We start from the raw sequence: 13620 nt of genomic DNA, 5'->3' as shown, positions 1-13620 counted from the left end.
TTAGACCTACACCACACTGCCTTGATTGTTATCATTTTATAAAATGTTTTTCTGTCTGGCAGAACTCACGCCATCATCAATGTGTCTCTCAGACTTCCTCCTCCCCCAGGAAAGAGTACCCACTTGTTGGCACCTCCGTCTCGGGCGGCAGGAAGAATGTGTGGGCCGAGCTCATGCACCCCACCCCGGTCCCGGCCCTCACACCTCAACAGACACGGCCTTGTCCACACTTCTCTTGCCAGTAGCATCCAGGCCTTTGGTGGGGTTGCCCCCCTTGGGCGTAGGAGGGGCTCCCTCGGCTGGCCCACTCAGCTCGTGGAGGTTCAGTGGAGGACTGGGGGGTGGCATTTCGAAGTCCAAGCTCTTGTTGAAGTCCGTCTCAGCGGTCACCTTCTTGGGAGACTGATTCAGGAGACTGTTGGGGGGTGGCCACACACCCTCGTCCACTTGCCTGGGGTAGGGAGAGTTGGGAGTCGCTGTGTGGCCCGTGGCTGGTGGCCCCATGCAAGGGAAGCCTGGCCTGGGGGAGGCAGGGTGTGAGGAGGGCCCTGGGATCTCGAAGGCCTGCTGGAGGGGCCTGGGGTAGATTGAGCACATTCAGCATAATGGAGAGCTGAGCCTACACCATGCCAGGTCGCAGGTCAGAGTGGAGGTACAGATCCATTGGTTAAGTCTGTGACCTCTAGAGGAGTCAGGGTAAGGGGTTGGGCTGATCTAGCGAATTGTGCCCCAGGTATGTGACCTCCAGGGAAATGGAAAGTCGGAGATAGGTCAGAGAGGGAAAGACCTGCGGATCTGGGCCAGCATGTCCGTGACCCCACGACAGCGCTTGAGGAGCCCATCCAGGCGCTGTGGCTCCTCCTTCAGGAACTTCACGGCCTCCACCTCCACACGGAGCACCACCCGCATCTTGCTCTGCAGGCCTGGGAAGTGAGCTGGGGCGGGGCAGAAAGAGTGAGCTGGGGAGAGAGCAGCTCCAAGGACAGGGAGGAGGGGCCGCAGGGAGGGCAGGGCCTGGGAGTGGGGGTGGGGTGGCAGCAGGGACTCCTGCCCGGGACTACAGGCCACACTCTCATGTCCTCGCCTCTGGGCTCACCCTTGAGCTCGGTCAGCGTCTCCCCGAGCTGCTTCAGCACCAGTGCCTTCTCCTCCAGCTCTGGGCCCGGCACCAGCCGGTGGTTGTGGGATACATCCCGCTGGATCTTCTCCACCGATTTCTCCAGGTCACTGCAACCAGAGAGAGACCCTCTGAGCCCCTCTGGCCCCAGCCCAGCACCCTGAAATTGACCAAATGGCAAGAAAGCAGGCCACCAGTCAGATCAAAATTCAAAGCCATCCACCAGGCTACATGCCTAAACGAAATCAGAAATGCCAAACCCCTAGAGGTGCCTGGGTGGCTCAGTGGGTTGGGCCTCTGCCTTCCACTCTGGTCATGATCTCAGGGTCGGACTTTCTGCTCGGCAGGGAGCCTGCTTCTGCCTCTCTCTCTCTGCCTGCCTCTCTGCCTACTTGTGATCTCTCTCTCTGTCAAATAAATGAAAAATGAATCTTAAAAAAAAAAAAAGAAAAGAAAAGAAATGCCAAACCCCAGAGATGAGACTTCAGATGAGTTCCCAAATAGGTGTCCTGAGTACACCTCCCACCCCTGCTTCCCTTACCCCCCCCCACCCCCAGCATCGTCCAAGTTCTGGTCTTTAGCAACATCAACCCAAATTTCTCTCCCAATAACTTGAATCCTCTGGTTCTCATTCTGCCAAGGAAGCAGCAGCGACCCTAGCGGCCTTTCTGAGAACTGCAGGCACCTGCACGTGCTGTGAGCTCTCCTCTTGAAGCGGGGCATGGCCGTGTCAGGCTACCTTTTCTCAAATATTCAGACACTCAGCTTCTTTCCTTGAGGACAAAACTGCTTTCAAATGTCAGAGGGTTTAGCTTAGCTTGTGCCATTTTATACTCCATGTCTTTCTAAAATGTAAGTCACACCAAACCATTCCCCATTGTTGAACCCTACATGGATCCCCTCATCCTGAGGCTAAACTCCAAGCAAAGAAGGGCATGAGGGAAGTAGGTGAAAGGTAGGCTCTCGGGGGGGGGGGGGAGAAAAAAAAAAAGTAGGCTCTCCAGTTAGACAGATCCAAATTCCAATATCAGCTCTGCCCCTCCCAGAAGAGAGATCTTGGACAATTTACATACTATGTCCGGACTGCAACCTCCTCCTTGTGCAAAAAATGGAGGTGGAAGAGTTATCACCGCTAGGTGCCACTGTGAAGATTAAATGAGCTAATGCTGGGGCACCTGGGTGGCTCAGGTGGTTAAAAAGTTAAGCGTCTGGCTTTGGCTCAGGTCATGGTCCCAGGCATCAGGCTCCCTACTCAGCAGGGAGCCTGCTTCTCCCTCTCCTTCTGCCCCTGCTCATGCTCTCTCTCTCTCTCACACACAAATAAATAAATAAAATCTTTAAAAATTAAATAAATGAGCCAATGAAGATGGGAAAAGGGTGGCAAAGGGCCAGTCCCTGGGGGCTTCTCTTAATTTTCCTCCAGCCACATCCCCTGTCCTCATCCAGCTTGCTTCTGTTTAGAACCGTCCACTTCTCTAAGGTCCTTGTATGTGCTGCCCTCTCTGGGACTTTATAATGCCATTTCCTCTGCCTAGAACACTCCATTCACACATACACACTCACACACAGGCACACATACCTGCACATGTGTGACTACGACCCACTCTTCCCTCCGGTCTCAATGGGAACTGCTCCCCCACTCCCTACACTTGAGGTTAGGGGTCTGCTTCCTGCCTCACAAACCCTCAGAGCTCTTGCAAGCTGGGCTGTGTAGCTCCTGGCAGGCAGGGACCGTGTCTTCTGGATTCGTCTCCAAGCGCCAGCCCCTGGCCTGGTGCCTGGAGCAGAGTAAATGTCTGGTAAATAGTTCTGGAATGAATGGGTAAGTGAAAGAAGGAACTGCTGCCCAGGTAGGTCATCTCAGTACTGTGATGTGAGTCACTGACATTTCTGACCCACATGCAAGACTTCACACACATCCTTGTCACATCCCATCTGCTGGATTTCAGCTCAACAACCCAGGTGGGAACAACTTTTGAATCATAGTTCTACCACCCAACAGATTTGCTCCCCCTCAAAGCGCTGTGTCACTAGCAAATCTTATCAGCATGCCTATACATCTTCATCCAACTAGTGGATGAAAAGACAGACCACACTGGAGCAAGGACAAGATCCTGTGACTCAGCACTGCCAGCTGAAGCACTCTCTTGTGCTGAGCGCTTACTGTATGCCAGGTGCCACGGGCAGCCCTCCACCTTCATTACCTTATTTAATCCTCACCAAAAATCCTGGGCATGGAAGTTATTATTACCTCCGGTTTACACACAGACAGGAGCTCAAACACCAGACTACATTTCCCAGCCTCCCTTGCGCTTAGAAAAGGCCACAGCTCAGGTCCAGCCAACGAGATGGGAGTTTAAGGGGGACATCCGGCCTCCAGGCTGTCCCATAAAAGCTTCCCACATAAGCTCCTCCATGCTCCTTTCCCCTTCCTATGGGGTGAAAGGCAATGATCCTGTGAATGATCTCGAAAGGCCCATATTGAAGACGGCCAAACCTCTGGGTCCCTGAAGGACTCCATGGAGGAGGGTCATTCCACTAACCCACCCAGTACTGGTCTATGAGGAAAAAAAGATGTGTCCATTACTTTTGAACCATTATAGAATTTGTTATAGCAGTTACCCTAACACAATTATCTTTTCTATTAAAAAAAAAAAAAGACTCAGGAAGATGAAGTGGGTTGTTGAAGGTTATACAACTATTTTGTGGCAAAGCAGAATCTTACTCATGTTGACTTATGCCATTGGATCATACCATCCCTGTCCCTGCTCCACCAGGCAGGAAAGAACCACTGATCTTCCCTGCTGTGTGTGTGGGACGGGCTGGCTCAGGGTGTGCCAGTTTTGTAAAATAGTCACTCCCTAACATCACTCTGTGGGGGAAGAGACCCTCATTTAAAGGAGGACTCAGGTAAGCCATCAGGAGGATACAACACTGCAACTCCCGGGTAGAAGTTGCGAGGTCCTCCTCAGGCTCAATTAGTACTTCGATTTTCTGATCATGAAAACTACCAAAGTTTTGGGAGGGCTGATTTGGACAAGTTCTGCAAATGAGCCCCAGACTGGTCTAAGTTTAGACACCATTAGAAGAAAGTGGCTGGGCTTTCCCTGACCCAGGTTCAGTCCTGGAGGGGTGGAGAGCACCGGGTGAGGACAGAGCCAGCTCTATAATTCCTGGGCCTCAATAAAAAATGAATTTTGCCCCTAGTTAAAAAGTTATTAAGAATTTCAAGATGACAACAGCAGAGGAGGGGGCCATGAGGAGTGTGGGGCCCTGTGTAGCTGTGCAGTTAGCGGGCCGACAAAGCCCATGCTGGCTTAGGCACCAGAGGCCAGAAGGTCTCAAGCCAGCAGAGGGTACCCCTCAGGGTAATGTCTAGACAGAGCTCAAGTGCTTGGCTACAAAAACAGGTTAGAGACCCACATTGAATGAAGCACGGAATTGTCCCTACCTTCCAGCAAGATACCGGTGCAAGAAGAAGGAACTGTGCAAAGCAGAGTAAGCACAATCCTGTAGGCGCTACAGCTTGAGTAAGGGTAAGGATGGGTCTGCTGGTCAACCTAGTGTCCAGGGATGCTATGGGAGCTGGCAGAGCCAGGGCTGATGCCATCTCAGGGCTGATGCCCCCCCAAAAAGGCAAGAACCCCCTTCAAAGTTCACGGAGAATCTTACCCGAAGCAATGGATCAGCCCCCAAGCTCTCTCTCAAGTGAGCAGCTTGAGCAAGGGGTTTGATAACAGGACAGAGGGTAGGGAGTCTATGTGCTCCCAGAGAACTGAGGCCCCCAAGAGGCAGAGGACCAGAGGCTCCAATGACAGAAGCTAAAATCTGTCCTTTTATCTCTTCTGCCTCTGTACTTTTATATTTTCTTTTATTTTCCTTTAATGTCTCAGTAAAGTTCCCTTTAAAAATCTCAACCCAGCTCCTCTGTGCCGAGTGAAAAGGATAGGCAAGGAGAGGACAGAAAAGTTGGGTAAATGGAATTCTCTGGGTGGGGTGGAGGGTGAGAGCTGCCATTCTACTTGGAGATCTGACTGAGGTTGTCACTAAGCTTTCACACCTGAAATGATGGTATGGCTGCCACCAGCTTATTTCCAAATGAGATTGGCCCTTACTTCATCTCAGCCACACGGGGTCATGGGAATCTCAAAGTACACAGGCTGTGTGGGCTCAAGACTGAGAAGTAGGGACCCTTCTCTAGGAGCCCCTTGCAAGCTGGGCTCCTCTGAGAAGCCTCTCCTGGCTCCCCAAGTAACTGGCTAGTAGAACCGAAGCAAGTTCTTTCCCTGGAAAGAACCACAAAAATCTCAATACTGGAGACAGATAAGGGAGCTGAAACACAGAGGAGGGCAGAAACTGCCCAGATCACATGATCTCTTGATGCTGGAGCTAGACCTCAGGTCCCTTTGTGCCCTGGGCCACCAAGAGGGAGGCCAGAGAAAGGAGCAGATCCCAGTGACTGACAAGAGAAGGCTGCTGTGGGGCGGGGGGTGCTCACTCAGTGGATGGACAGCAAAAGGCAGCTTCTCCCTTCCACAGTGCCAGACAATGGGATCTTGGCCAGACAGCCATTTGCTAAATTTGGATCAGAGAACTGTCTCCTGTTAACCCTTCCAAGTCTAAGCATTTGGGAGCTGGGTGTTCTCCATTCCTCACTCTCTCTGAAAAAGCGAGAGCCTTGTTTCAGCAGCACCAGGACGGAAGGAAGATTTCCCTTGGTAATGCCTGGTCTTAGAGATCAGGAAACTGGAGTGGCGGCAATCGCGGCTACCCAAGGATCACTCTGTACAGGTCATAGAGCAGAAGGAAAGCAGAGCACAGGGTGGAATCCTGCAGCTGCCACATGAAAGTAAGGTTTCAGGTCAGGGAGAACCCAGACTGTGGACCGTGAGGAAGCAAAAACACAGCAAAAGCAGGGCATCAAGCCAGAAAAAAAAAAAAAGAAAGAAAGCGAAGAAATCAGGAATTGTGCCAGATGGTCAAAGGTTTGTGGGTCACAGAGAAATCAAGCCACAGAGGAGAAGGAAATCAGGCTTCAGAGCAGACCAACGTCACCTGTGATTCAGAAGGAAGGGAGCTGCGCCTCCCAGGGAAACCAGGTTGCCGCCCAGGCCGCACCCCCAGCCCTCCCCCTCCCCAAGCCTCACTTGAGCTGCTGGGTAATGAGCTCCTCGTCGTTGAGATAGCGCAGCCGCTCCTCCTCCACCAGGGTGCGCTGCCGCTGCAGCGGGTCCTCCTGCCGCCGCGCCGCCTCCGACACGCGCATGCTCAGCTCCGCCTCCGTGCCCTTAAGCAGCGCGCGCAGCGACTCCAGGTTTTGTAGCTGCGGGACGCAGAGGGACGGACGGACAGGGGTGGGCGGGGATGGAGGTGCTCAGCAGGGGAAGAGCTGGGGGGAGGCGGGCAGAGGAGAGCCCGACGCTGGGCGGGCTCCACAGAAAAAGCGGCCGCTGCGCTGCGGCCGTGAGCAGCAGTGAAAGGGCGAGACGGGGGAAGCAGAGGCCCAGGGCTAAATGCTGGGGAAGAATAGAGGCAGAAGGAGAGCGGCAGGGGGACAGTGGAGGGAGAAGTGCTAGCTACACTGGGGCATGCAGAACGTGCGGCTGCGTGGCTGTGGCCGTGAGCAGCAGCGAAGGGCTGTGATGGAAGGGGGCGGAGGACAAGGTTGCGGGCTGGGGAAATACAGAGGCAGGAGAACCGGGTGGGCATGTTTGGGGGCAGGAGGTAGCCGTATGTAGGGCCGTGCTGACCGTGCGGCTGCATGGCTGTGGCTTCATCTAAGACTCGAGCTCTGGGATTTGATAGAGCTTCCGTGGCTGGCGCAAGATTAACTTAACGCTCGAACCCAGTTCTAAGGTCGAGTTGGGGCAATGACGGGGGTGGGTGAGATCTTATCCGCTGCCCAGATGGCAACTCTCTGCCCCATCTCCAGCCTGTCTCTGCTCATTAGTCTCACCTGACGGGCCCCAAGGCCCACTCGAGGAGCGGGCACAGCGATGCCAGGCTCCTGACTGGTGGGACCATCTGCCAGGCGGGGCAGAGCGGGGAAGACTGTGCGGACTGGGGAAGGGGTAGCGGAGGGGATCTACGCGGAGGGCTTCCGCCCGAGAGGGGAGGGGAGAAAGAATGCTGGGCAGAAAGGAATTGGGACTGCCCTGAGGGATACTGACAGGTGGAGGGGGCACAATGGGGTGGACTGGGGCTCCAGGAGAACGTGATTATTCAGGGAAGGGGAAGGTGAGAGCAGTGAGGGGAACAAGGGCGAGCGGTGATTCAGCGACCAAGCGGGAGCTCAAGGCAGGGTAATGGGAGAAAGGGTTCGCAGAGGGCCTTGGTGAACCGCAAGGGATTCCGATGAGGGCGTAGGGGATGGAACGAGGCTTGTGGGGAGGAGGTTCGGCGCGAGTGGGTGGGGTCTATCGGGGAGGGGCTTGAAGGGATGGGGCACGGGGCGAGGCGCCAGTACCTGGAGCTTTCGCAATTGCTGAAGTTGGCTACGCAGGTCACTGGTGCTGTTCTGCAGGCCACGCAAGTGCAGCTGCATCTGCAAACGGCTGATGGCCGTGGGCTGCCCCGCAGGAGTGCTGCCGGCTGAGGGCGGGGGAGCGCCGGACACTGGGGTGGCCCCGCTGCTCCGGCTGCCGGACCCGCAAGCTGCAGACAGGACCACGAGGATGGGAGAAAGGCAACAAACCTTGAGCCTGCAAAGGGCCAGGACAAGGTCCCTCCCACCCGTGATCCTCACAGTAGCCAGAGAAGCACGTGGCTCTGACTCCCTGACCCAGCTTGTGGGTCAGCCCTTCTGTGGGGAGCAAAGCACCAGGGCAAAGCCATCTTGGGCTAAGGTCACTGCTCATTGATCCACTGAAGCCCAGGGATGTAGCTGATGGTTTAATTCCCACTTTGTGGATTAGGAATCTGAGGCTCAGAAAGGGCAAGTACCTGTGGGGGAGGGTCAAGGGGCCACTCACGTGCTGAGGGGGTGCCTGCTCCATTGGAGCCTTCAATCTTCTCGCTGTGGCACAGGGAAAAGATGGCCATCAGAGGGTCCAGGCTGACCCCAAACCGTCAAAGCTGAGTGAGACTTTAACGTAATCTCCTCCAGTCCCCTGATGTCAGGATGGAGTCCCAGAGAAGGAAAAGGGCTCACCCAGAGTCACACACTGAGACATTGGCAGAGCTGGGCTCAGCGCTGCTGCTGCCTACTTTCCCTTCCTCTTGCCCCAGCCATAAGCCCTGGCAATGGTGCTGAAAGAAGAACCTTACCTAGGGGTCTCAGGCTCCGACCCTCGTAGTAGTGCGCTCTGTACCAGGCCCGTGAGACTGGCAATCTGCTTCTCCATGGCCTCCATGCGCTCCCTGGGGAGGATGGTGGCTTTGAGCAACCCCTTCTCTGGGCTTGGGGTCCCTCTTGCCCAGCCCCTCATTCTTAAGATTGATAATTAGAGGAAATACTATTCCCTCCCCAGCCACCAGCACACAGACAATTCAAAGGGCCCCAATGCCAAAGGTTCAAGCCCACAGTCCCCCACCCAACATTGGTAAGGCCCCTTTCCCCTCTTGCCAGCCCCATCTCTCATTACTGGCTCTCTAATGGGCCCCACCCAGGCCTCTCTGTGCCTCTGCACATATTTTCCCCCGTCCTGGGCATGCCCTCCTCCCGACCTCTTCCTGAAGCCATTCCAGAGCCCCAGCAGCTTCAAAGAGTCCCTCCTCCCACACCACCTACACCCTCCCAAGGGAAGTGCAAGTAATTTTTAGTGTGTCACCCCCACTAGACAAGGCAGGAACCAGGTTTGCCCAATTCAGCATCCACAGTGCCCAGTGCCCTGCCTGGCACACAGCCACAAGACAGCTGTGTGAATGTGAATTGCTTCTGCTCATCTCTCAGCAGCACTGCCTGAGGACAGAAGGGATAGGTCAATGCTCTGGGTACCCTCTCCAGCCCTGCACCCTTAGGATGGAGCTGAATAATGCATAAGGGTTCCCCAGCTTGGAGGCTACCTAAGGGAATGTGCCTCTTTCCCCGTCCCTATTTCTTAGCAGCACCCCCTCCCCAGTGGACTTCAGCTGACCGTGTGCTGGACAGCTCTCATGGCTGCAAACTGAGCAGGAAAAGCACTAGAAAGCTGGGTTAGCCTCAATTTTAGTTGGGGAAACTGAGTTTCAGGGAACAGATGCAAACCCAGGTTTCCAGAGACCTTGACTGGGGCCCTTTTATCTAACCCCCAGGTATTGCAGAAGGAAGGAAAATGGCCTGTTCATCTCTCCAGTGCCTTCCCGGCCACATCCAAATTTTTCCAAGACTCCTCTGGGTCTACAAAGGACTCTGGGGTCTCACAGTCCAGGACATAATCCTGCCACAGATTGTTCTCTCCATCCCACCCCCCAAGAGCCCTGAGGCCTCCTGAGCGTCCCTCACCTGGTCTCCGTGTCCTTGGCTGGCACCGGTGGCCCAAACCCAACCAGAGGGCGCTCCCCAGGCCCAGGGAAGAGCTCCGGAGGGGGCGCTCCGGCTGTCGAGGAGCCCCCGGTGCTGCGTGTCTTGCCTCCGGGGCTCTCTGCGAAGACCGACGAGGAGCCCGAGTCTTTGCGGAAAGACTGGCGCACTGGCGAGCCGCGGCTGGGCGGCCCGGAGTAGGGGCTGTGTGGAGGCTGGGGACCTCCGGGGGGTGCCGCCACATCGGCCAGCTTCTGTGGTGACGAGGGCGGCAGGCGGAAGCCATAGCCGTCTCCGTAGAGCGGACCACCGCCCGCCGCCTTGTACAGCGAGTCTTCCAGGTCGGACTGCAGCGCGGCGGCCGAATAGGTGCTGAGCGAGCGCACCGAGCCGCGCTTGTAGAGTCCGCTGGCCCCCGGGTAGGCGAACGGGTCGCCGGCGGCCGCGGCCAGGCTCAGACGGCCCTCGTGGAGCAACCCGTAGGGGTCAGCGTAGAGGCCCTCGCCCTTCACCAGCACCATGCCGCCCGCCTTGCCTGCCAGGTCCTCGTCCGGCTTCACATCGCGCCGCTCCAGGATGGCGCTGGGGCTGGGGCTGACGCCCTGGGCGGCTGGGGCACCCCCCAGCCGCTCGGCCGCATGGTGCACCGGACTGCCAGCGTAGGAGGGCGGGCGTCCCCCGGCGTAGGAGAGGCGTGAGCGTGACGGCGAGCCCGACTGCAGCCCCGAGGGGAGCCCGGACGGGAGCCCGGAAGGGAGCCCGGACGGGAGTCCCGACGGTAGCCCGGATGGCAGCCCGGATGGCAGGCCCGGGGGCGGAGAGCTGGACGCTAGGTGCGGCGCCGGCGACAGGTTGTTGAGACGCCGTGTGGGCGATGACTCCCGTGAAGCATACACCATCTCTCTCTGTGCAAAAGACAGTCCCAGAACCCCACGGGGCTGGTCACAAAGGGGATCCCTTGCACCTTGCTTTTGGAGACAGCATCTTTCCCCCTGACGCTTAGGAAGTTTGTTCTCTGCCCTCCTTTGTTCCTGCTGTATTTGGGCCCCCTTCCCATCAGGGCTCCCAGCATGGAGGAAGAAGTGGCAGATGGAGAGGAACTAGAGGAGCAACCTGCGGCCCACCCTCTGGTGAGGGTTGGGGAAGCAAGAAGGGAAACACTGGTTCCTGAGAGAGGCCCCTACAATACCTAGAGGCCTCTTGGAAAAATCCTGAATGGAGAGGAGGGGGGCATGGCTGATGAGGGGAAGGACCCTCATATCCACAATTAGTGGAAGCCATCCTCTGCCTCAGCCTCTATGTTCCCTTCTCCAAAAACTGGCCCTGGTCCCTATTGACAAGTAACTAGACTCTGTACTCCTGGACTCCATCTGCCCAGCTTCCCCAGTGCCCTGAGGTTCCCCAGCCATACCCGGAGGTCCCCGTTGGTAAGGTGTGAGCCAGGGAAAGCGGCGTAAAGAGGCTCCTTCCTATAGATCTTGATAATACTTCGGTCCTGGATGTCCCTGGGGGGGGGGGGGAGATGCAATGGGTCACCATCCCTCAGCCCCGCGATAAAGAGGGGTATCTACTACAGGAAGAGGGTTGGCAAGAGGGGCCAAGAGCCCCAACCTCTTCCTAACTTCTTGCTCAGTGCCTCGGACTGCTTGCCACCAACACACACTCCACAGCCTCCACCCCGTCCACGTCTTCTGCCTCGTGCGCCCTTGGCATGTTAGCTTAAGCCAAAAATGAGCCAGCAGGGATAGATGATGTCGAGGGGAGGGAGTGGGATGACGGAGGAGGAAGGACAGGAGAAGGGCTGAGGCTGGGGAGGGAGAGACCCACGGAGTTGAGCGCCCCCCTAGAGGAGGAGCCTGGGGAAGCCCACCCCTCCCCCGGGGCCACGCCCACCGGACGTCCTCCAGCTCGTAGAAGACGTTGCGAGCCTCGTCTTTGATGAGGATGGCGGTGTTGGGCGACTTGAGCATGCCCATGGTGAGCTTCTGCGGGAACATGTGCGCGATGAGCGCGTGCAGCGTGTCCAGGCTGCTGACCTCGTGCGTGATGTGCACGCGCCGAGTCTCCTCCCCGAACTGCAGGAACAGCACCCCTGCGAAGGACATGCCACCTTCGCTGTCAGAGCCGCCGCCGCCACCGCCACCGCCACCGCCACCGCCGCCACCACGCCGGCTGGGAGAGCGAGGGGGGCCTTCGGGAGCCGCGCTGCTCCTGCAGAGGCAGGGTCTCAGGCCCGACGCGGGCCCAGAGTGCAGGTGCACCCATGCACTCCTCATGCTGCCGTCCCCGCAAGGCGCCTCCTCAACCCCAGGCAGGTGGGAGCCTGGCCGAGGGAATGGAACTGGGAGCAGAAGCAGGTACGGCAGAAAGGAGGGAGCCCTTGCTTAGAAGGATGAAGGAAAGGGGGGGCTGCTGAAAGGGGTGAGGGAGAGAGGAGGCTGGGAGAGAAAAGGACAGGGCAGAGGCTGCTGAGAGAGGGAAGGGGTGGGAGAGAAGCTGAGGAGGGAGAGGCCCCAAGGGGAGGACACTGCCGAGGGGAAGGGAGGTGGGAATGCGGCGCAGGGAGCCAGGGGGTTTGGTTAAGGAGAGCTGGAGTAGTGAAGGGGGTGAAGAGGGTTTTAGGGTGAGCAGAGCATGGGGAGGAGCCAGTGGCTGGGAGGAGGGTGGGCGGGGCTAGCGGTACCTGGCGAGCGCAGCTTGGTCTGGCTGGCGGAGCGGGAGAGGGGCAGGCTCTGTCGGAAGCGGTTCATCCTACTGAAGCCCAGGGGCAGCTCCGCCTCCGACATGGTCTCCAGCGACTCAGCCGAGGCGTATGACAGCTTGGCTGCCTGGTCTGCCAGCCCGGGCTGGGCTCCCTGAGTGTGGCGCGAGCTGCGGGTCTGCAGGGGCAGGGGTCAAACATGAGCCCCTTTGCTCTGCCAGTTCCCCCATCCAGGCCCAGGAAGCCCCTGCCAGCCAGTGACACACACAAGGGTCTCCTGCATTCCAGACTCGCTGTGTGGCTACAGGAGAGTTCCCCAACCCCGTAGGGCCTTGGCCTCCCTGGGACACCCAGCAGGTAACCAGTGGGCAAAGGGCTCAGGCAACCTGGGAAGTCAGACAAGAAACCATCTGAGCGGGAGCCAGGGCACGCCTGCTATTTTAAGCTTCCAGAGAACAACAACAACACAAATTTGTCACTGAGGTGAGCAGCAGAATCGTTGAGCAAATTGGGGCATTAGTTCCAGACATTAATTAAGCGGCGGGTGTGTGAGCGGCGAATTTATCCTTCGTGGAGTTCAGAGGGTTGGGTGGGGGCAGGAAGCAGGGCCCAGGGAGGAAGCAAAGAGAACTAGGGGCCCCAGGATCCCAGCTCTGGGAGGTATGGGCCTCAGAGAGGAGCACTGTGTCCTTGACTTAGGGTGCCTGGGAGAATCATCCCGAAGCAGTTTCAAACAGACTCTGCCTACTACATGCAATGCACATGCTAAGCCTGATATGATCCACATGAACACAGAGCATATGTGCCTGACCTCAGCCCCTCCCTGCAAGGCACATGCTGCCACCCAGCCAACCATCCTGGCTTGTCTTCTAGAAAGGCCTCCCCCCGGTACCCAGCATGGCAGCCCCTTCATGTGGCCCTGAAGCTACAGCTGAGGGTGGTATCTGGCTGGAGCTAGGGAAGGGTCTCACCCAGTGACTGTCTCCTGCCCCAGGGACACCCTGGTCACTCTCTCCTTGAGGGAGGGGTGGCCATGATTTTGGTTACACTTTATGAACTACTTTTGGCTGAAGACCAGGACTGTCACCCAGGGCCATGGTTCCTGCCATTCTGCCCCAGCCCCTTCCCTCCATCCCAGGTACTGTCAGCAACTCTTTTATTCAAGGGAGAAGATAATAAGTCAGATCTGTGTTATGGACATTCCATGTTATGTACGACAGATACATGTATGGATTGTATATACATATGTTATCAAGAAAAAAAAAATCCTGTGCTCGCTTCGGCAGCACATATACTAAAAAAAAAAAAAAGAAAAAAAAAATCCTGTTGCCCAGCCATACTTTTCTATAAAATAAGTTGTCT

The 13620-nt window shown here is 56.8% G+C and overlaps 1 protein-coding gene across 1 annotated transcript in view; it reads right to left on the bottom strand.

The window, feature by feature from the left end:
- Positions 1 to 13620, bottom strand: part of SRCIN1 (SRC kinase signaling inhibitor 1) — a 43217-nt gene that overhangs the window by 16853 nt on the left and 12744 nt on the right. Inside the window, exons 3-13 of the mRNA XM_044248125.1 lie at positions 12241 to 12436; positions 11451 to 11649; positions 10969 to 11062; positions 9540 to 10462; positions 8384 to 8476; positions 8089 to 8132; positions 7584 to 7771; positions 6265 to 6440; positions 1097 to 1227; positions 788 to 935; positions 205 to 451 (exon numbers count right to left, since the gene is read on the bottom strand). Of these exons, the coding sequence (XP_044104060.1) occupies positions 205 to 451; positions 788 to 935; positions 1097 to 1227; positions 6265 to 6440; positions 7584 to 7771; positions 8089 to 8132; positions 8384 to 8476; positions 9540 to 10462; positions 10969 to 11062; positions 11451 to 11649; positions 12241 to 12436 (2439 nt within the window). The remainder of the gene's footprint in view (positions 1 to 204; positions 452 to 787; positions 936 to 1096; positions 1228 to 6264; positions 6441 to 7583; positions 7772 to 8088; positions 8133 to 8383; positions 8477 to 9539; positions 10463 to 10968; positions 11063 to 11450; positions 11650 to 12240; positions 12437 to 13620) is intronic.

The sequence above is a fragment of the Neovison vison genome, chromosome 5, assembly GCF_020171115.1.
Source record: "Neovison vison isolate M4711 chromosome 5, ASM_NN_V1, whole genome shotgun sequence".
Lineage (NCBI taxonomy): Eukaryota > Metazoa > Chordata > Mammalia > Carnivora > Mustelidae > Neogale > Neogale vison.
Note: the sequence above shows the minus strand (reverse complement) of the source record. Positions and strands in the feature narration are given on the sequence as shown.